Source organism: Carassius auratus, chromosome 41 (assembly GCF_003368295.1).
Source record: "Carassius auratus strain Wakin chromosome 41, ASM336829v1, whole genome shotgun sequence".
Lineage (NCBI taxonomy): Eukaryota > Metazoa > Chordata > Actinopteri > Cypriniformes > Cyprinidae > Carassius > Carassius auratus.
In genome coordinates this window covers 13,695,368-13,717,839 of record NC_039283.1, presented here as the reverse complement: position 1 = coordinate 13,717,839, position 22,472 = coordinate 13,695,368, and the positions used below count along the sequence as shown (strand labels likewise).

At 37.8% G+C, this 22,472-nt stretch overlaps 2 protein-coding genes across 5 annotated transcripts in view; both read right to left on the bottom strand.

The window, feature by feature from the left end:
* Nucleotides 1–10,523, bottom strand: LOC113060122 (grainyhead-like protein 2 homolog). 3 transcript variants are annotated; one of them, XM_026228965.1, is made up of 16 exons: nucleotides 10,258–10,523; nucleotides 9,241–9,427; nucleotides 8,397–8,455; nucleotides 7,750–8,095; nucleotides 7,597–7,655; nucleotides 6,860–7,016; nucleotides 6,652–6,763; nucleotides 4,766–4,860; nucleotides 2,628–2,786; nucleotides 2,274–2,361; nucleotides 1,862–1,998; nucleotides 1,596–1,633; nucleotides 1,174–1,253; nucleotides 1,002–1,087; nucleotides 722–786; nucleotides 1–637 (listed from the first exon to the last, which is right to left on the bottom strand). In XM_026228965.1, exons 1-16 carry the CDS (start codon nucleotides 10,272–10,274, stop codon nucleotides 523–525), a joined length of 1,800 nt encoding a protein of 599 aa, XP_026084750.1. In that variant the 5' UTR covers nucleotides 10,275–10,523; the 3' UTR covers nucleotides 1–522. The 3 variants fall into 3 exon arrangements, with proteins under 3 accessions (XP_026084750.1, XP_026084751.1, XP_026084749.1); XM_026228966.1 differs by lacking the exon at nucleotides 10,258–10,523 and adding an exon at nucleotides 9,651–9,747 and having other exon boundaries at nucleotides 1,002–1,090; XM_026228964.1 differs by having other exon boundaries at nucleotides 2–637; nucleotides 1,002–1,090; nucleotides 10,258–10,522.
* Nucleotides 10,524–13,247: 2,724 nt separating this feature from the next.
* LOC113060121 (neurocalcin-delta A) overlaps nucleotides 13,248–22,472 on the bottom strand; it is a 41,376-nt gene continuing 32,151 nt past the window's right edge. The window contains exons 3-5 of one of the 2 annotated variants that reach the window (XM_026228963.1): nucleotides 17,068–17,467; nucleotides 16,504–16,609; nucleotides 13,248–15,446 (exon numbers count right to left, since the gene is read on the bottom strand). In XM_026228963.1, the coding sequence (XP_026084748.1) occupies nucleotides 15,349–15,446; nucleotides 16,504–16,609; nucleotides 17,068–17,445 (582 nt within the window). In that variant the 5' untranslated portion in view covers nucleotides 17,446–17,467 and the 3' untranslated portion in view covers nucleotides 13,248–15,348. The remainder of the gene's footprint in view (nucleotides 15,447–16,503; nucleotides 16,610–17,067; nucleotides 17,468–22,472) is intronic. The other variant, XM_026228962.1, reaches the window with a different exon arrangement.

Below are 22,472 nucleotides of genomic sequence, written 5' to 3'. Positions count from 1 at the left end.
TGAGGAAAATGTGTAAACTATACATTCATATAACACAAAAGGTAAAGAGTACAATGTAGCATTTGGGCCATTCTTCAGTGTATGCTATTTGTTGTGCATGCACAACAGTTTTCCTAGAATAAGAGTGTCTATATTGATCTCTGTGATGTTCAAATATTAACCAAGAACTGATACAGGAAAAGACAAAGCATGCAAAAGTCTGGTAATTTTTTATAGGGCTTCACACTGTTGGCCTCAAGGGGGAGACAGCACCTCAAAGAAAAAAGCCATTCAACCTGACTGGCGTATAATAGTGCTTTGATAGAGCATTTTATGTGTTGTTCAGACTGTCCATCATCAAGTTTATTTAAACAAGTTAAATGCACTCAAGTGCATTCCCAAGTCCACGACTTCCGAAAGCAGTTTCCTCTCCTAATACAGAGCTCATAGGAACCAAACAGATGCACAGAATGAATTGTGTGCTGCTTCAGGGCAACTAAAGTCCTCCCAATAGAAGTGTGTTATTGTGACGCTTAAAATCATTTAGATTTCAGTGAGAGTGACCCGGAAATAGTCTGCCTGATGATCAATGGAAAGGATGAAAGTGTCCTCGTTGCAGTAGTGCTCAATGATGTTGTCGTCCATGTTGACCAGGATACTAGTGGTTGAATGAAAATGACATTTTAATTCAAAATCATTTAATACTTTCATTACAAAATTCATTTTAGCACTGTTTACTCACCCTTTCTTGCTCTTCTTGTAGATTTTAGTCATCTTCTCCATAGGAACGGAATATTTGCCTGATATCTTGAAAAAAAAAAAAAAAATTCCTTAATCCAAACAGCAGTTTAAACAGAAAATCATCTGACAAGCCTCCATGGATAGCAGCTTGTTTCTAACTCTAGTGTTGTATTCCATGGAAAGTAATCTGATCTGCTATTAAATGCAGTGTAATACCTAATCACTTTTGTCTGTTGCGAATCAAAATGTAAATCCCATGTGCTGCATGGCACAGTACTCACTGCCTCAAGCAAACTTCTCAGTGTTGGAGACCTTAGCATCAGTGCATCAAAAACCTCATCGGTTTCTCTCCTTACGTACAGCAGGACTGCTGAAAAATATCATTAGAAATGTATAAGAAGATTGGGACATTCTGTTGACATGTAAATCTCACAGCTATGCAGTAAAGCATACCTCTCTTTTCCTCTCTGCTGTATTTGGCGGGTGGAGAAACATCATCCTCTGATGACCGGAACGGTCTTTTCATGACCACCCTGCATGAGCAACAGATAAACAAATTTACCATTAGAATAATGCCTTTCAATGCAAAAATAAATAAATACATAAAATACATTTAAAACACACTTAAAGCCAATAAATGGCTGAAAATTTAAATGTTACATTAATGTTTTATTTTAATTTATTTAGACAAAATAAACATCTAAAACAGAGCTGCTTTACAGCAGAGTTTAATTTCATTCGCACTACCGACACTGTTTTTGCATTTAACCTAGTAAAGCTACTTTGACACAATCTGTATTGTATAAAGCGCTGTATAAATAAAGGTGACTTGACTTTTATAATTAAACCAGGATATTCACAGTGAATGCACTGACCCATCACTCTCCATTTCTTCAACGCCAACACTGAACACCTGTAAAACAAAGAGAGAGAAAACAGGGTACAGAGACTTAAAACTGCACATGCTTTCACATGGTGCTCAAAAGTGTGAACAGAGCTTTTGAGAATTCAGTTCACATCCATTTGAATAGTTTAAGGAACTCACTATGGTCTAGTCATTATTATCACTACACATCAACATCCAACAATTTAGCATCACTCTGAGAACTGCATTCCTCCTCCTCCTCCTCCTCCTCCTCACCTGACCAGCTCTCTGGAGGTTGTTCAAATGGACATCAGGGATGAAGAGGACAGGCTGGGACTCCAGGTCTGCCATAGTTTTGAAGAGCGTAATATCCGGCCTCTTTTGAGTTAAAGTGGCGAAACTTCCCCTCTTACCTAACAGAGTGAAAGAAAACCAATGACAAGTCAAAACCAGCAAGCTGACGCCGAGAACCCTCATAGTCATGTTTCACAGACCACAGGCTCATAGTCGTCACATATAAGGTCAAAACTTGCAATGCAAAATAGTTTTAGTCACTCTTATTCATCACAAAATTCCTACTGTACATGCATTTGATCCATAATCAGAGTCAAGTGATAGACACGACATCTATGGATAAATGGCGCTATATTATATAAATGAACGTTTGGTTGATTGACAGAACTCTCACCGTTATGACCCTGGTTGCCAGCCGCCTGACCTTTGACCTTCTTCCGAAGCTGCTTTTTCTCCTCATCACGAATTTTTCGCTCAGCTCCCTGTACAGAAGAAATGTTTGCGTGATCATACTGGCTAATGTTATTGTTACATAGATTTTTAAGTAGTTCATTCCAGTGCCAAATGAACTGCAATACAAAAGCAATGACACCACGCGAAGGTCACATCAGTACAGTTACTCCAAGAAATGAAGATGGCAAACACAGATTTCCACTGAACAAATTTCAACTGCAATTCTTGTGCAAATAAAACGATTCATGCCCTTGACTCAAATAACCCACAACAATGGCACTGACGCAGCACCAACCTTGTCACAGAAGACCTTGATCTGTGAGCAGGCTCTGTGAATGGGTCTGTTACTCCGGTTGTTGTAACTGAAGGTGTCAATCTGGATCATGAGTGGAAGACCTTTGACTCCCTTTTGTGAGGAGAAATCGGTGCTCAGACAGTTCACCGTAATGAAAACCTGGGGGGAAAAAAAACAAAACAAGACGCATACGCAAATCAGCTTGACAAAACATGCATTTCTGAGTCTGGAAAAGGTCAAGTATGGCCAGGTAATCATGTCTTATTATCTTATGACAAAAGAGCCAGGGGCAGTTTTTCCACCAAGCAGCTCCGCTATAAGGAGCCGTTCACGTATAACCCGTTTAGATTTAAAAACAGGAAACAGTACTGTAACGGTCCTTTACACAGAACATGTTTTTGCATTTAAAACTAAGGGGCTGTTCACACAATGTGCTTTTGCATTTAAAACTAGAAAAAAGGGAAGTAAGCAGCCAGTCACACAGAACACTTTGTGCATTTAAACTGAAATACAGCACAATAAGGGGATGTTCAAAGAGGATTTTGTACAATTTATATGTAGAAAACAGTGCATCAAGGGCAACGCAAGTTAAAAACTTCGCTCTTTCTCATTCCACTGCCCTGCACCCCTTGTTTTTGTGCACCTACGAGTGTTTTTTTTTTTTACACTTCTTTCGAATGAAATGCTAGGTCAAATACATCCACCTTGCACATTTACCAAAAAAAAAAAAAAAAAAACGTGTCCTGTGACAGTCAGCCCTAAACTTATAACAACTTATCACAGCATTTTGAAAATGCAAGCTGCCTATAAAAGATGAAAAAATGCGCTGCTATGCTCTAATATTAGCCTCACTTTTTCGACCAATTGCATACTATTGGGGGTAGGTGTGTCTATCTGTTCGACCAATGGCAGACATAGGTCGCTTTTGGGGAAACCTGTTTGAAAATCATTATTTTTGCAAATCTGTTTGGTGATGCTAGTGATGATATTAGTGAAACCACACACCTCATTGTGTGACCCATTGTTTAATAGTCTAGGCCTAAATAAAAAGCTATTATTGGATGGCCTCCCAGACTTTGGGAAAATGGTGAATAAAGCACAGCAGCACGTTAAAAATCGTTTTAGCACAAGTCTAGCTTTAATCTCAAAAACACCCATCAAAAACAAACCTTCGATCACTTGTGTCCTTCAATAGTGAAAAGTACACCTTTCCCAATCTTACACATTCACAATCTCCAAATCTCTAAAAGGCAGCTCTAAACAAAAACCACACAAGCGCTCTATCATTGGTTTATTCAAATAGTAAGCAAAACTAAATTGATGTGAAATATCCCCAACTGTAACCTGTCTTATGCCAATACATCAAGAGACACTGGAAAAACGACTGTTGAGGGATGAAAGGCAGCGAATCATTCAGCCCGAGGTGAAAATAGTTTCCCACTGACGCTCTCCCGTGCTTTCATGTCTGTGCCTGTAGCTGTTGTTTCATAGAGGCGCTTGTTGTTCGCTGTTATGAGAACCACTTGCTTTCTCAGGGTCACGTGATCAATTCTGAGAAGAATCAGTTAGCAACTGCAACTCTGGCCTTTTGGGTGCATGTGGGTGCATGTGCGCAAACGATGGATGAACAAACACAAAGTAACGCTCAAATCTTACAACATCCTTCTCCATTATCAAACCATCATCAGTTGGCTCTTAAATTGAAGGCATGCAAATGTTTAGATTTCTGCAACCCTTTAGAATTCCCATGAAACACTGTGTCTTTTATATACATGAACTCAATTAGAAAACAAGCAAACATAATCCAATAAAATCAAATAAAATTTCTAGAGGAAGGGGATTTGCAATTAAGTCTTACTTGCAATTACACATCAGGTTACTTCAAAAGTCTAGTTTTAAAGACAAATATTGACCGTGAGCCCTGGGTGGACCTCCTCCCTTAAGTAAACTTGTTAAGTACTGGAACTAAGAAGGAAAAATGCTCCTGACAGTGAATAGCATGCTGCAGGGAAGAGGAGGAGAAAGGAACTGATGTCTCCTCAGGCTCAATGGCTGTTATCAAACAACTTCAGCCTGACCTGCACACAGCAAACTCAGTATCCAGGTGAGACCTCTGAGAATCGAAGCTGAAGTCTCACCTTTGCCTCCTCATTGATGTCCCAGGTGAAGGACACTGCATTGTAAGCGATTTCTTCAATGTTGCCAATGGTACTGAAGCTCTCTTTATAGTCAGCTGAAGGGTGAAAAATGACATTATTATTATCTTTATCTAATCGACAATATCTGGCATTACATATAATCTTTTCTTTAAGCCCTCAATACCCATAGACACACACACACACACACACACACACATACATATATATATATATATATATATATATATATATATATATTTATCTATTATTCCATTTTATTTTCTTAGAATTAATAATTTAATTATAATATTTATTTTAATCAGTTTACAAAATTTGTGTGTGTGTGTATATATATATATATATATACACACATATACATACGTGTATACATACACATAATTATATATATATATATATATATATATATATATATACACACATATACATACGTGTATACATACACATAATTATATATATATATATATATATATATATATATATACACACACACACACACACACAAAATAAAATTTTGGAAACTGATTAAAATAAATATTATAATGAAATTATTAATTCTAAGAAAATAAAATGGAATAATAGATAAATATTTTGTATACATAAAAAAATACTATATTAAAATGAATAAAATAATCTAAAAACAATTTATATAAAAAGATAGTTGATGCAAGATTGTATTTAGATAAATAAAATACTTAATTAACATTGAGATATATTGAATAAAAAACGGTTCACTTTTAAATAAAATAATAATTTGAATGAAATAAAATGCATATAATTTAATTTATATAAAATAATCTTAAACTTTATCTCATTGTGAATTGCATGTATTGTTGCAAAGTGAATAAGAAATACTTAAGATTCTACATCAGGTACGTGTCCCTTTGAAATCCCTTGATTTCACAGCTTTCACTGAAGCACTAGATCCTGTTGTGTTTGATTCTCAGATCATGCTGGATAACATGATCATCAGGTTTGACCAGCTCAAATGCTGCTCGTGTTAATGCAAAGGCTGGACATACCAAATACTGACAAATTCATATCAGTTTTCAAGTTCAACTTGTCACTCAAATTGTTATGCTGATAATATTAGCTGAAACAAAAGCTAGACTTTACACCCCACTGTATTTTCAAACAACATCAAGAAAGGATAAATGTAGCAAAGAGACAAATCTCTTGTTTTGCCCTGAGTAAATATGTATATTATATGCAAAGCTGCAAACAAATTTGAGTACTTCAGTTAAAAAACAAAACAAAAAAAAAAACAGCAGGCGAATCTTGACCTTAGACGCAGGCGTTCTGTTACATGCTTCACGTCTATGACACGGTACCTGCCTGCTGTGGGAATACAATGCTGTGCTTAAGTGTATGGCAGATGTTACCCAAGCCTTCCATTTACAAAAGAGCAGGACCCTTTCCCAAGCCCCCGCTTGTCTGAGGATCCAGCCTCCCCCCAAAACGGTTAACACTCCCATTCAGACCCTGATCTTCTGCCTCAGGCACTATGAAAATCCCTGGATACTGTTATTCAAATCAGGACAACATCAGCATCAGCAGATCGGGTTTCGGTCTTCCCAAATCATACCCAAACCACGTCAGGCTGCCAGCTGCCACAGAGAAGACCATCTCAGCGCCCCTCAGGTGTCAAAACCCCCCTTCCTTTAACCTGACCCCTCATTGTCCTTGCGTTTCCAAACTGGGAGTTACGATGGAATACTTTGCCCTGAGCATTGTGCTAGACACTGACCAACAGAAAACGGCTTGGTCTGAAAGTGAAGGTTTCAATGCTGCACTACTGATACAGACTTTTTGCCTGCAGCTATTGTGCACCTTTAATGATGTTAAAGATATGTGAAGCAGATTCCCACCTATGTCCAGGACTCTCTGTTTGACCGTGTGCTGGCGGGAGTGCCAGTACTTCCAGTGCTTTAACTGCTCATCTCGGCATTTCTCCTGTCCAAACACCACCATCACTACACTCTGAGAGAGCGAGAGAGGTGTTACAATGGTCCCGGCCCTTAATATCAACTATAGTACAGAATTAGGAGTGGTTGTGATGGGAACAGCAATACTCACCCGCACTTTGCTGATGGAATGGCGGAGGCCCTTGTTGGCCCCGCTCTCACTGAGAGTGATGGCGTAGAACTGGCCCTTGTTCAAATAGATCATCGGCCCCTCGCCGGCCTTCTCGCGGACTGAACGACTCGCTTCTATACTGTACTGAAACATGTCTCTAGGAGAGGAAGAAATCAAATGTATTCATAAATGCAGCTTTGGTCAGCATAAAGAGTCAGATTTTTGTCTTTTTAAATAAATCTTAAAGGGATACTCCACCCCAAAATGAAAATTGTGTCATTGATCACTTGCCCCCATGTCGTTCCAAACACGTTAAAGGTTCGTTCGTCTTCGGAACACAATTTAAGATATTTTGGATGAAAACCGGGAGGCTTGTGACTGTCCCATAGATTGCCAAGTAACTTATACTGTCAAAGTTCAGAAAAGTTTGAAAAGCATCGTCAGAATAGTCCATCTGCCATCACTGTTAAAACTGTAATGTTATGAAGCGACGAGAATACTGTTTGTAAGCGAAGAAAACAAAAATAACTGACAACTTGGCAGTCTATGGGACAGTCACAAGCCTCCCGGTTTTCATCCAAAATATCTTAAATTGTGTTCCAAAGACGAACAAAGCTTTTATGGGTTTGGCATTAATGACAACATTTCCATTTTGGGTTGGAGAATCCCTTTAAGCTTACCCAAACTTTTTAACTATAGTGTAAATGAAGATCAAGGGTTTGGCATGTTGTACTTACATCCCTGAATGCTTCTGGGAGAAATCTTCGGCCCCGAGTGTGGTGGGCACCCTGTACTTCTGAAAAACATTGTATGAAAGAAGTGTGAATCTACTGAAGAAACAAACTGACAAGTAGCTACCAGTGATTGCCGTAAACCGACAGAAAGCTCACCATAGTCTCCTCAGGGTAGGAGTCCTCAAAGGTGCTGTCTGGTGTACTGCACTGTTCATCCTTCATGTATCTGTCATGGCTGACGCTCGCTGGATCCTGTAAAGGCTGGTGGTAGGGCATGCACTGATACTGAACCCCCTGATGCTGGTGATGGTTGGAGAATGCCTGAGCATAAACCTCAGCCTTCACAGTGGCCACAACGCCCTCCTCAGTCGGCACTGAACCGAACAGGTCTTGTTTAGTTTCTGCACTGTGCACATCAGTATTCAATGAAAGGTTGACAGGAAGTGACTTCAGGACCTGGATACGATTCTCTGTGGAGTCAAGGCTATCTTGACAGATACGACTGAAAGAAAGTGGTTAGTCCAAATGGGTTAGTCCAAATTAACATGAACATTAATTCATTCATTCATTCCCTGGAAATGATGTTGAACATTAAAACAGGAAATTTATGGCATGAAATAAAGAAATATATAAGATTCAACATTCCTGCTGAATAACATGGATCACAAACACAAACACATATATATATTCTGAAGTTTGTTCATTGTTCAGTTCAACCTTTCACTCAAACTATTATGCTTTTAATAAGAAATTAACAAAAAAATGTTCTCAGACTTTTGGAATCACTTGTGTGTTGGACTGACCTTTTTTCATGATCATCTGGAAGTTTGGGTACTGGTAAGAGCCTCTTCTCTTTAGGAACCTAAAGGAAAAGAAATTGTATAACTTCCTGACAATATATTTTCATATACATTGGTGGTCAGAATTGTTGGTACCCTTGGTAAATATGATCAATAAAGGATATGAAAATAAATCTGCATTGTTAATACTACTGATTTTTTTATTTTAAAACTGTAAAAATATCAAACATTTAATTAAAGAACAAGAATAAAAAATGGAGGGAAATCTCATTATGAAATAATTGTTTTCTTTTTAATACACGTTGGCCAAAGTTAACGGTACCCTTAGAAAGTCGTGTGAGTAAAATATCTCTGAAGTATATTCCCATTCATATTTAACATTTTTAGCCCACCAGGATGATTATGAACATGAAATTATCCAGCCATGGCTTCCTGTTTCACAGGAATAAATATGAGGAGAAACAAAGGCCAAATTCACAATGAGTAAAACCAATGAATATAATTCTGATGTGCTGAACAAGATTGTTGAGCTTCACAAAATAGAAAGTGTCTTTCTCATTTCCACCATCAGGGCAATACTTAAGAATTTCCAAGCAACTGAAGTTATAAATCAGGTGTCAATGTCATCCTAATGCACAGTGAGAAGGAGAGTTTGAGTATCTTAAGGCTCTCCAAGGACCGTAGCTGCAGAATAGCAGAGATTATTAATAGGGATTAACAATGCAGATTTATTTTCACAGCCTTTTTTGATCATATTTGCCAAGGGTACCAACAATTCTGACCACCACTGTATATTCACCAGGGTTACATTTGTTTTCTTCTAACTGCGTGACAGAAGATCTCTGACCTTATAGTAATCATAAAGGATTCCCAGGGCAGCCACACTGTCCTCATCTCCATTAATACTCATCATGGCTTTGGTGGCAGCAGTCAATGGATTCTCCAAATAAGATTTCCATGCCTCATCTTCACTTGTGTAGGCACGGCGTGATGGAATATTCATCTCATTAGGGACCACCACCACCATACGCTTACTGAAAATATTAATCAAAGTTAATTAGGAAACACACACACACACACACACACATACATACATACATACATACATATACATATATGACAAATAACACAAAAATAATAATACTGTAAAAAACTATACATACATATATATATATATATATATATATATATATATATATATATATATATATATATATATATAAAGCTTAATCCCAATAAAACCACCTCTCTCTATACCTTAGGGTTTATGGAGTTTACAAAGGGTTGGAGCATACAACTGAAATTCCCAGCACTATCCTTTTACATTTTCCACACAATTGCTTTTTTTCCTGTCGTACAATGAACTATATCCTGCTGGATATTGATACTACAGTGAGGAAGGGTTGCATGGGAGGGGCCGTAAAAGGATGTTAGCCAATATAAGCCACCTGCCCAGGCCCACCGTTATAGATGTAATACAGCAAACAAACACAAACCAGAAGAGAAAAAGGTCATGAAAAAAAAAAATCAGTCTTTCACATTTATTCTTTAATATTGCTATTTACTGTATAGTTTACAGTTTAGAAATCCTTACACTGGTGATCATCTAAATAAATATTTAGGGAAAAAAACATTAAGAATTATAGTAAAATATAATGGAGTTCCTCAAGGTTCTATTCTAGGACTTCTATTAAGAACCATGGGATCAAAGCATGCTGAAACATTTACTCAAACAAAACGACCTGCTGCAATGAAGTAACATAGAAAGATAAACGTCGTGAAATTCAAACAACTCGTTGCTATATAACTGACTTAAATTTGCCATTTCTTATAAATTGCATTAGTGTTTACATAAGCGACTTACTTCTCCTCCTGAGCCATGTGCACTGCTGGGCTCCCACGGTGAAACTGGACTTTCAGGTCGGTGAAGATGCGGCAGGTGAGTAGCAGGGAACGGCTGGAAGAAAACTCGGACTACAGGTCAAACAACTTCTCGCATCCGACTCTCATTACAGCATCCTCCGTCTGTCCGCACAAAGAAGAGCAGCCAAAAATGTAATTTAAAGCGGAAAATTTGTGTTAATTCTGGGAAGTCTCAAGGTGACTGTTATTGTGAGCAAGCAAAGGTGCGCTCTCATTACCTGGAAGAGGGCACGAGCCAGCCAATCCCCGCACAGCGGCTTTGATTCGGCGACGGCGATTGGCTGTAAAGCAAAAAGAAGGCGTGGCAGCCACCTGCGCGCTTATAATGTTAAAACATGCATCTGAAATAGAAAATCACTTTCTGTTCATGGGAGGTTTTTATTGATTGCGCAAAGAGATACTCGAGAGGCGTGTTTTATGGGAAATGTTTAAATACTGTTTAATCTCCAAATAAGCTTTACATATATATATATAGCCTATATAAAAGAGGTTTTGTTTGTAAATGATTGATTGGAAAAGATACTGAGGAGCAAGATGTTTACGTATGTGCATTACATTGCATCTGGCAGAGCAGTTTACTATATCAACCAACGGAGTAACCTATAATAATATGGTTTTAGTTTCCATTGAGTTTTTCTTGTTGGGAAAAGGAATGTTTGTTCACTTTACCCTGTCTGAGCCTATCCAAATACAGGTATTGTTGACTAGCAGACTGCTATTTGTTTGTTAGGGCTGCAAATAAAATGTCTGTTAGACTAACAGGTGTGGCTCTATTTTAAAAGCTTCAAATGTGCTCTTTCTTTTATCGCATCTGGGATTTGGCTGGTCTAGGATGAGCTTCTGTACCAATTGTGCTTTTAATGAGTAGAATAGTAAAAAAAGACAAAAAGACAAAAAAAAAGACAAAAAAGAAAAGAAAAGAAAAGAAAATCCTGTTTGTCTTTCTTATGAAAAACCTCATGATTTCAGTGAGTACTAATGTAGCTAATAGTGTGGTCAAGTGAAATCATTAATGACCTGCATTTATCAGTCATGGGAACAGAAACTGACACCAGAGTGCAGAAAAATACATAATTTGACCCATAATTTATTTTTATTTTTTTGTAGTTTTAGATTGCTTGTCTTGTTCCATCATGATGTTCTTTTTTTTTTTTTTTTTTTTAAACCCATTCGGTTCTTACTTGATCCGCATCTTTATCTGACTTCATGGGAAATTTCACAAGAGGTGTGGCATGCCTGAGTACTCAAAAGAAAACGAACCTGTTTTGACCTGGAGAAGGGCTTCAGCTTCTACCCGTCTGACAGGTAACGATTCTGCATTGTTAGCAAAATGTTACATACACATACACACACTGAATTGACACATTTTACCAGGTTTACCAATCCAATAAAGGCTCAGCCCTCTGGAGAAGGTGTCCTCTGATAACTTAAGTATGCTCGTGTTGGGAACCTATTCATTTTTAGGAAATTCAAATAAAGCTGCACCACTTTTTAAAAGAGTTTATGGTTGCGAATGCTCAGTCACTTGCACATATAACATATTGAATGCAGTCTGATGGGAAAATATCAGCAAGCAATTCTGGACTAATCCCGCTAACTCAGATGATTCCCATGATGTCATGTCTTCCATGAGCATAAGAACAAAGCATAAGAACAATATATATATATAGTATATTAGTACTGTCCTGAGTAAGATAATGTACATAAAAGATATTAACATTTAGTCCACAAGACAAAAAAATTGCTGAAATTATTAAAATAACCCCACTCAAAAGTTTGGGAACCCTTGGTTCTTAGTACTGTGTTCTATTACCTGATGATCCTCGACTGTCTTTCTGTTTTGTGATGGTTGTGCATGAGTCTCTTGTTTGTTCTGAACAGTTAAACTGAGCACCATTCTTCAGAAAAATCTTTAAGGTCCTGCAGATTCTTCAGTTTCCCAGCATCTTAGCATATTTGAACCCTTTCCAGCAGTGACTGTATGATTTTGAGATACATCTTTTCACACTAAGGACAATTGAGGGACTCAAACAAAACTATTTAAAAAGATTCAAACATTCACTGATGCTCCAGAAAGAAACAAGATGCATTAAGAGCTATGTACAATATCCTACTCAGGACAGTAATAAATAAAAAATAACATGCATTTAGTATGATCTCTCTTATTTTTTGAAAATTACTCATATTTTCACAGATTCTGCAAAGGGTGCCCAAACTTTCGATCCCCACTGTTTATATATATATATACACAATTTTTTTTTTTTTTTTTACAAGCAAAACCACTATGCAAGTCAATGGGGACCAGCAACTGAACAATCCCTTTAAATGCTGTAATTACACAATGGTTATACTTTTCAGGAATGCTTCTCATGTGGTGGGTAGGAGTGGAAATTTCTAATTTGTTTCCCCACCCATCTAATCTCACATCAACTCAAAGACAGTGATATAGAGTTGCCCAGAGTACCACCGAGAGTGTCAGACATGTGGAAGAGTTCCTCATTGAACTGGACAAGACCTTCAAAGAGCACTCACAACACTGGGAAGAATAAAACGCTTTCGAAGTGATGGGGATTATAAATTAATATTGCTTTAGGAGATGCACTTTCAGGAAACATTTATTGGGAATAAAAGTAACACACTAATATCCAGGGAAATAAATATTTTAGAATACACATCTACACTAAAGTCAGATTCTTTGAAGTCTAAACTGGCTTTTTATTCATTCAGATTTTATGCTAGATCTCAAGCATGTAAACAATTAATCCACCTCAAATAATTCAACATACATTAACGTAAGCTGACATCCTGTGGCCAAAGCAGGTACTACTACATTTCAACCCATTTTGAGTGAGTTTCTATTAGTGGCTGCCACCGAAGACAACAAAAGCAAAAAGGATGACTCTCAGAGTAAATGAATGCTACGCAACAACGCGCTGTTCTCTCCAGATTTAATTTCTGCTCAATGTGATAACCAAAACAAATCTCTAGGTCTCAAATCTCTACAGCCACAAAATACAGATTACCATACAAAATCTACAAAATGCAAGAATTACAAACAATTTGTTTGACAAATAACAATTGTACAGTATAAATTTCCACAATACTGCTTTCATATTTTTGGCACACGACTGCATGATATTATTGTCATACAGAAATGTAATGTCAGATGTTTAAAAAGAAAACGGGGGGGGGGGGGGGACATAAAATATGCATAAACCATGAAATAACAGAACAAATTTTGATCTGCCTCTGTTTTAATATTTTTACAAAAACAGCAGTTGTTCAACGAGTAAGATAAAAAGTAAAATAACAGAATAGCAGAACCGAATGCACTGTGGTGAGGCATTTGGCATTAACAGGGACATTCAAGAACACTGAACATCAGTAGAAGCAGTTGGCACGTTTGATAAAAGCAGGGCAGAGGGTGATGCGGAAACTACTAGAAGCTACTAAATGCTCTCTACCTATCGTTGAATTAAATTTGTGCCGCAAGTGCAATGGATACAGGTGTGAATACAACATGAATGCAAGGGGCATTTGAAAAGCAATGGGTCCTATTTCCTCTTACACTCTTGATGTTATTTAGGAAATGAGCGTGTTCGACAAATTAATATATTAAGCAAATGGCCGTCAACATAATTACATCTGCTAAAGGAGTGAACGGGAAGAGCATAGCGGCTAAACTCACCAACAGATGGATCATTTTCATTTCGAGTTCAAGCAAATTTACTGCAACTGAGGCTTGATTTAAAAAAAAAAAAAAAAACTTACACAGGAACGCTTTGGAGTGTGTTTAAGGCAATTCAGTAACTTGATGATGCTCATGTGTACAATCCAGGGTTAAAGACTGCCTATAAAGCAGATTAAAGTGAGTCTAAAATTATATTAGCTTTGAATGAATAAAGCTTTATTACTTCTTCAATAAAAATGTTCTGCAATAATGCAAACAATGCAACACAACATCTAGAACCAGGGTGAGCAAACAGGGCTGTAACTGATATTAACCAAACACACACACACACACACACAACACGTGCATACAAATTACACAAATACTCTCCTGTCCACAAATGCAGATTAATTTATTAACATGCTTTTGCTAAAAATAAAACTGATCGCTGCATCCTAAGATGGAACTCTGAGTACAGTTTGGCATGCGTGTCTGATATTTCACATTTATATACAAGCCTACAGTTACTAGAGTACAAACATTAGAAAACTGGAAAAAGAGAATGCAGTTCAGTTCAGTTCAGGTCTTTTGAATGGCAGTCTTTCTGATTCAAACCAAACGAATCCACACGAAACTGGATGTGCGCTTCCAGCAGTAAGTAATAAGGCTCTGTAGATTGTAAGCACAACGTGGGGAATCATACAACTAGAAAATCTGCATGCCTGTTTTATTGGTCCCACTGAATAATAATACTGTGATCTGCCGATAATAAAGCTGGCCTAATTATGAATTGAGAGAAACTACATAGTCTAAAAGTTAAAAATAAGCCAAATACTGAAATCACTAAGGCTGAGTTGTTTACACACTATTGTCACCCGTTTGATCTAGGATTCAGGCATCAGATATTAAAAAAAATAATAATAAAGGACACAACTGTGTTTTATTGAGTGCATAAACTATTTCCCATCTTATATTCCGGTCTTGGTCATGCTTAAACTGCCTCAGCTAATAGAATTGTATTTTTTACCCCAACATGAAACCTCTTTTCTAATCAGGAAGTGATTGGAGTTCAGATAAATACTCTAGTAACCCTAATTCACTCCATCACAGGCCTCTTGCAGACCCGGTGTGGCTCCCTACAGAGAAAACACAGCCAATAACTCTGTGCGCGCATGTGTGTGTTTCTATATCTGGCCAAGCTCAGTCTGATGAGACCCAGATGCCCTAGTCTGGGAAAATAGAAAGAAAAGAAAAAAAAACCTGACCCTCCATCATTTCCCTGTGACTGGAAGGAGCGACTATATCAAAAAACGAAATTAAAACCCATAAATAAATAAAAGGTTGAAGCACGAGACGCTGATCTCAGAACTGTCCTGCACTGCTGGGGTCACACTGTAGCAGACGCACAATGGACGGGTCGCTCTTCGCCCCTTTGATGAACTCCTCCAGAGACAGTTTTCCTAGAATAAAATGTAAAATATTATGTTATGGAAACAATGGAAAAGATTTGAGTATTTCTATTAAATCAAATAAAATGGGTTAAAAAAGGGCAAGTATAATCTAACAGAAGCTAAACAAAATTGTGCCTGTTAATTTTCCCCTTTTTACCAAGGTTTTTTCGTCACTGATGGAGTTTTATTTATTTTGGTATAGGGCTATATTTTACTATAGGGACATCCCTAAAAAAACAAAAACATGCAGTAGTGCAAGAACCACAAAAGTGGCAAGTACCATATTGGTCAGTAGGTGGCACTGCAGTCTCCTTGCATTTAAAAGTAAGAGGTGGTGTAGGAATGCTAAGAAACGTTTGATATTCAGGAGTGTACAGGCAATGTTACCCAAAATGGCACAAGAACAGGTCCTCTCACTCATAGATGTGACTAACATTAGCATTCAACACACACCTCATTTTAGTCTGCATGGTATAATTTGATCAGAGGTTTTTGTACTTCAATTTCCTCACTGTGATTATTAAAGTATCTGTTTAAGAAACACACTTAAGCTGCGTCTGATCCGTCAAATACGCAAACATGCACACAGTCTCCATCCCTTGTGACTCTAGTCTTTCTGTATACTCCATCGTTTGGTTTTTGATCATCAATTGCATGCACACTCATTCACGCTGAAGTAGACAGTCCTAAACCTTGTTTTAGTGCTAATGGGGCTCTTCAAATCACTCAACTAGTTTATATTAGAGAGCAAAAAACAAGCACAGACTTCACAAAGAATGCACAGATTGCACACACCCAGATTTATATATATATATTTTTTGTAATAAATGTAATGTAAGAGTAAAAGGGTAAAAATTTTGAACTGTAGAATGTTATATTTAACGCACTGATTGATGCCTTTTAGTGACATCTTTCCACGACTGAAACAATGATTGAGTGATAAAACGAGACACCGTGACATCAGAGAAGCGCTGTTAAACTTCAATGTTTCTGTCATGATTTTATTCATGACCATCATATACGACTGCTTAAGAAGCTTTATGTTAAAGGGAGAAAAAGGCTTTACCATCCCGGTTGGTGTCCATTTGTCTGAAGATCTTTTCTGTTCTCTTCTCAGGTGTGGACTCATCCTCCGGCATCTTCATTACGGAGGACACCATCTTATAAATCGCCTGAGGGAGAGGACACACAAAAGATTCCCGTCATTCAAACATCTCCTCATAATTGTTGCTGATCACACTTATATATGTGATATATATTCGATAGGCTCTCAAGAGGTGATGCTAAAATTACTCTTATCAGCAAGAAAGCTGCAAAAGATAAATCAGGCAAATTGCAATGACAGCAAACATAACCATGTGAAGGAAAACCTGTTTTAGAGACTTGGGCTCTCTTTACAGTATGGAGCTTCCTGACAGTCTAACACCACGGCTATCCTTGCTGTTAACGCAAGTGAGAAATAACAACATATGCGATGTGATAATTAGGTAGCAGGACTGGGTTGGGTTCTCTTTTGTGTCTCCTTAAGTGATATCTGATTCTATTTCAGACTTCCGCAGTCATGGTGATGATTAAAACAGGATTTCAAGAGTGAAAAGATTAGGTTGATTCATAAAAGCTTTTGACATACCTGCACGATCTCTAGCATCTCTGCTTTGCTGATGTATCCGTTTCCATCCAGATCATACATGCTAAACGCCCACTTGAGCTTCTGTTCCAGCTTCCCTCGTGACGTGACGCTCAATGCAATTATGAACTCCCGAAAGTCTATTGTGCCGTCGCCGTTTGCGTCAAAAGTACGGAACACATGCTCCGCAAACTTTGAGGCGTCTCCATAAGGGAAGAAGTTTCCGTAGATTTTCTTAAACTCCTCCATGGAGAGGTTGCCGCTGGGACAGTCCCGTAGAAAGCCCTTGTACCATTCCTGGATTTCATGCTCTGTAAAGTCTGTGCTCTCCAGCAGGTCCTGCATCACCTCAGGGCGGAGCTTGCTGTTCTGCTTCCCCATGGTTTCGTTTCACGACACAGCACTGGAAAAAGGAGGCAAGTGAAAAAGCATGGTAAGTTTGGCAGACACAAGTCATAATGGTATACTGTGGTACCATATGCTGCCATGATCCTTATGTAAAATGTACACCTAATGACTATAATATGAAGCACAGTTAAGAACAAAATAACAGCCCTATTTTGAACTGCTGTCATCTACCTTTGAATTTTGTTCATACAATACCATAAGATATATCCATGAAGCCTGAAGGTTTTTGAGCTAAAGCTTTCCATGTGTTTGTCCATCTAGAGTTGCATACAATGGCTCTGCTTGCAGATTTTTTCCAAACGGAGACATGCCCTTGCCAATCAAATACATCTTGATAACAAATAAAGCGATAGATGAAATAAAGCCATGTACTGTAGTAACACCATGATGTCATTCTCAATGAAAGCTGGTGATTTACAGTAACATGAGAGTTTAGCGACTGAGTGTCAAGCGTGTCCATTCATGCAAGTTGATAAGTTTATCTTTAACTATGTCAAGGAGTAATGCAGCGACTACTGATAAGGACAGATACTGTAGTGTTATGTAGGCAACACAAAAGATAAAATTGGTATTACTGTTACTAGTGATTCCACTAGTAGCATGGTTCATCTCTGCCAACATGCATTGATACGTTTAAATGTGGAAGCATACTAGATGAGATTGATTCGTGCACTTAATTGCTCTTTTTTAGCAGCAGGAACACCCGCAGTGACCAATAATACAGTGGCTGAGCGGCCTGCAGCGGTAAAATCACTGTATGTCTGATTTCCCACAATTCCCATTTAAGCCAGTCACAGAAATAGTTACGGTGTCAAGCCATGAAACCTACTGGCTTTAAATGTTTTAATTCAGAGAAATGTGTTCTGACAGTGCGGCTGTTTTGCGTCTTATGTCCTCATTAGAAGTATATGACAAAGTCTGAGCAGCAATCCAAAACTGCATTAACTTTTGAAAAAAAAAAACTTTTCAAAACACTATCAACAACAGAATTAAAAAACAAAAAGCCATACAGACATCCTCTGCTCAATAATTCACTTTGTATAGCAGCTGCATCATCATCTGAAGACAGTGATGTAAGGCTCCAGAGCGATACCAGAAAGCATACTACATGGGAACATGAGGCAGTTTTAAAAGAAAGGATGGCTTTTATCATGCAAACAAATATCCCTAAAGATGCTCCCTTTCTGCAGAAGAATATTCCTAAAAATACTGATAATTAAATAAAAAACAGGACAGCTTTCCTATCTTCCTAATGACTAGATCTAAACACTGAGCCTTCGGAAGCAGTTTGAGTCCAAATTTCAGTATTACATAAGATAAATCATAAAAGACTTCCACCTCCATATCTCAAAAGACTTGACGCTTTTCCCTTGAAAAAAGGTGCAACCGCTAACTACTAACACATGTCAGGATTTACTAGGAGTAAATGAGCCAGAATATCAATAAAAAAACTTGTCAAAACAAAACCAACAAAAACATTCTGAGAAATCTCAAGACGACAAAACATGTCTAGACCTAAATGCCTAGCAATCAATAAAAATGGCAAAACAAAAATGAAAAATGTGTCCATGTGATGGGTCATTAACTGTCCCCAGCTGTAGAGTATCTACTCGGGCCGGACGGTCTGGACAGGATCAGCTGTTACGTGACATCTGATGCGTCTCTCTGCAGGAAGTGACTCCCGTTTCTCAGATGGGCCATGGATCTTTGTACTAATCAGACAACCGTCTTACTAAAGTTCTAGGCAAACATTTAGACGCAAACACGCACGCACCAATATAGTCACAGCATAAAATGTTTTAAATGAGCCGAATGAATCATGTGCATTAGAGCTGTGTGGTGAAGGTTAGGGCTGAAGAGGAGACACTACTCACTCTTTGATTAGAACTGGAGTGTAGCTCTTCAAACTAAAAGGAAAAACAGGAAAACAAACAAAAACAGAAACTGCGTATGCTGTTCTGTGTCAGCTGTGCCACGCGAATACTTTTTCTAAAACAACATATCCGTGTGTCGCAGCTGACACAAAACAGCATACACTGTTTGCGTTCAGTGGATACTCTCCAAAATGGCACTAGGGTGATGAGGTGGAAACAAATTGAATAAAGGGGTTGTTTTTGTTTTCTATGCAAATAAAAAGTATTCTTGTAGCTTCGTAAAATGAGTTGGACCCTGATGATTACTTTACAGATTTCTGGACCTTGATCGTGGTAGTGCCCTTGCGGTCTATGGGAGGGTCAGAGAGCGCTCTCTGCTGTTTAAACTATCATTTATTAACTTTTGCACACCAATCTATTATTTGGTAACACAATGACATGTAACAACAAATATTGTTTGATTATTTTACATAAATGCATAACCATATTCAACTGTGATCCCAAAGACTGGAGTAAAGCAACAGGAATAAATAACATTTTAAAACATTATAAACAGTATTAAGAAAATAGTTATTTGAAAATGTAAAAAACACTGTATCCGTGTGTGACCCTGCACCACAAGACAAGTCTTAAGTGTCAATTAATTTTTTTTTTTTTTAATGAGATTTATACATCATAAATAAGCTTTACATTGATATATGGTTTATTACGATCGAACAATATTTGGATGAGATACTATTTGAAAATCTGGAATCTGAGGGTACAAAAAAAAAAAGAAAAAAAAGAAAGAAAAAAAACCCCACTTTGAATTTGTCCAAATTAATACTTACAAATGTATATTACTAATCAAAAATTAGATTACAAAATGGAACATGATCTTCACTTAATATCCTAATGATTTTTAGCATAAAATAATAATAAATATTTTCGATCATTTTGACCCACACCATGTTTTTTTTTTCTTTTTTTTTGGCTATTGCTAAAAATATATCTTGACGATTAAGACTGGTTTTGTGGTCCAGGGTCACACACACACACACACACGTATTATAATTATGATTTTCACAGTATTGAAAATCATAAATCAGAAATAAATGCCAGGTACTAACATTTACGACAGGGAACAAAAGGATGCGGTGTAAAATACATCACTAACCCCTTCAGGAAAAACTCAGACTCACATTTTCATTTGACATGCAATATTTGAACTTCATGCTATTTAAACATAGAAGGAGATTAAAAGCAAATGGAAGAACTGGAACCAGATGAGGATAGAATCAGAATAACCAATGCGTTCTTTGACTACATATAACCGCAGACAAGAACCAAATCCCGTATTGGCCCAGGAAACTGGCCATTCAGTCTGATGACAGAAGCCATTAGCAGTAAACACAGAACAACAACTAAAGTGCTTCTTCTTTGGTCTCTGCGCTCTGAACTATTTCATATGACAAGACTGAAATGCTTGACTGTTTCTCTGCAACTGAATATTTATAGTGCCACATGTGTTTAATCTATCTTTAACTGCAAATTGACAAGGAAAGCAGTTGTTGAGGTCACATTGTATTAGCGGTGAACTACATTTACAACATTCTTTTATATGTCATGTGCTGAGAAATAGTTCTCAGCTAAGAGGTGTCATGGCCGACAGGCATGTATTAAGTATTCAGCATTAACCCTCCTGATTAAACTGAACATCAATTTAAACACGGAGGACAGACTGGGGCTTAATTACAATGCAGTTAGCAATGCTGTCTTCATGTACAATAATGAATCTCTGTGACCTCTTGCCATGTTGCTATGGAAACAGACACTCCAAGCAGCATTGGTTGGCAGAGAGAACACAATAAATCAATGTTTGCATCTCTAGACCGAACACTGCTGCACTAAACGGATTTCCTTAAAATATCTGGATTTCAGCCATTTGGAAAGATGACTAATTGCACAGTGACAGTGGGAAACTACTGCATTTCTGATTGTTCCAGCCCACAGTTCACTTTGCTTGTGATCAAGCTCAAGCAAACGTAATCTACAAATCATTAGCCAGTAAAATGTTCAAGACGACGACATCTCAGGCAGCTTGTTACTTCGCCTTTATCACACCTCAACCTTTCACTTCCACAGTTAAGCAGAAACAGATCTTAGCTGACAATAATAAGCCAAGAAAAGGCAAAAATATCTAGCAGGGCACTAGTGTTTTTATTTTTAATTAAAAATGTATTTAAAATAGTTTTGAAAAAAGATATATATGTATCTATACAGGTGCATCTCAATAAATTGGAATGTCATTGAAAAGTTCATTTCACTAATTCAACTCAAGTAGAAGTGAAGTAGTTTAAGTCTTTGGTTCTTCTAATTGTGATGAATTTGGCTCACATTTAACAAAAACCCACCAATTCACTATCTCAACAAATTAAAATATGGTGACATGCCAATCAGCTAATCAACTTAAAGCACCTGCAAAGGTTTTCTGAGCATTCAAAACTACAAAACTCAGGAAAGTCTCTTGGTTTGGTTCACCTGAAGCGACACCTGGAGCCTCATCACTGACGCTGTTAAAATGTTGAGTGTGCCTCTCCTCAAGAGACCGGTCTCTTCCCACGTGCATCCATGTTGGTGTCCTCGTGGGTCCAGGAAGGGATTGTTTAGGCATCTCTGTGCCGCTGAAGAGGTCCGGATGAGAATCACACCTGTTACATGCCCGTTGGGCCAGTATGTCAGGCCGTCTAGTCCCTTCGAGCACTGTGGTCAAAGAAAAGGTGCCCCAGACCAGAGAGGGGAGCCAATGCGGCCTCCGGACTCGCCCGTTACCTGCACCCATCTTCCCTACCTTCACGAACACCACAGCATGACAAACACAGCAGACCCCCCATTTAATTTTAACACACTCACCCTTTGGACACTTTTACTCTTTTTTACACTTTTACTTTTTTGAACTTTATGTAGATTTCTGTTAATAAACGCCTGACGCCATACCCACTATATACACACACTTCTAAAACAACCCTGCAGGCCACTGGGGGGAACAACATCCTGTTTTCCCTTCTTGAAACTGTGTATACTGACTACAATCATTCATATCGGCAGCATGAAAGCAGAGCTTTAAAAAAAAGAAAAAAAGGCCTT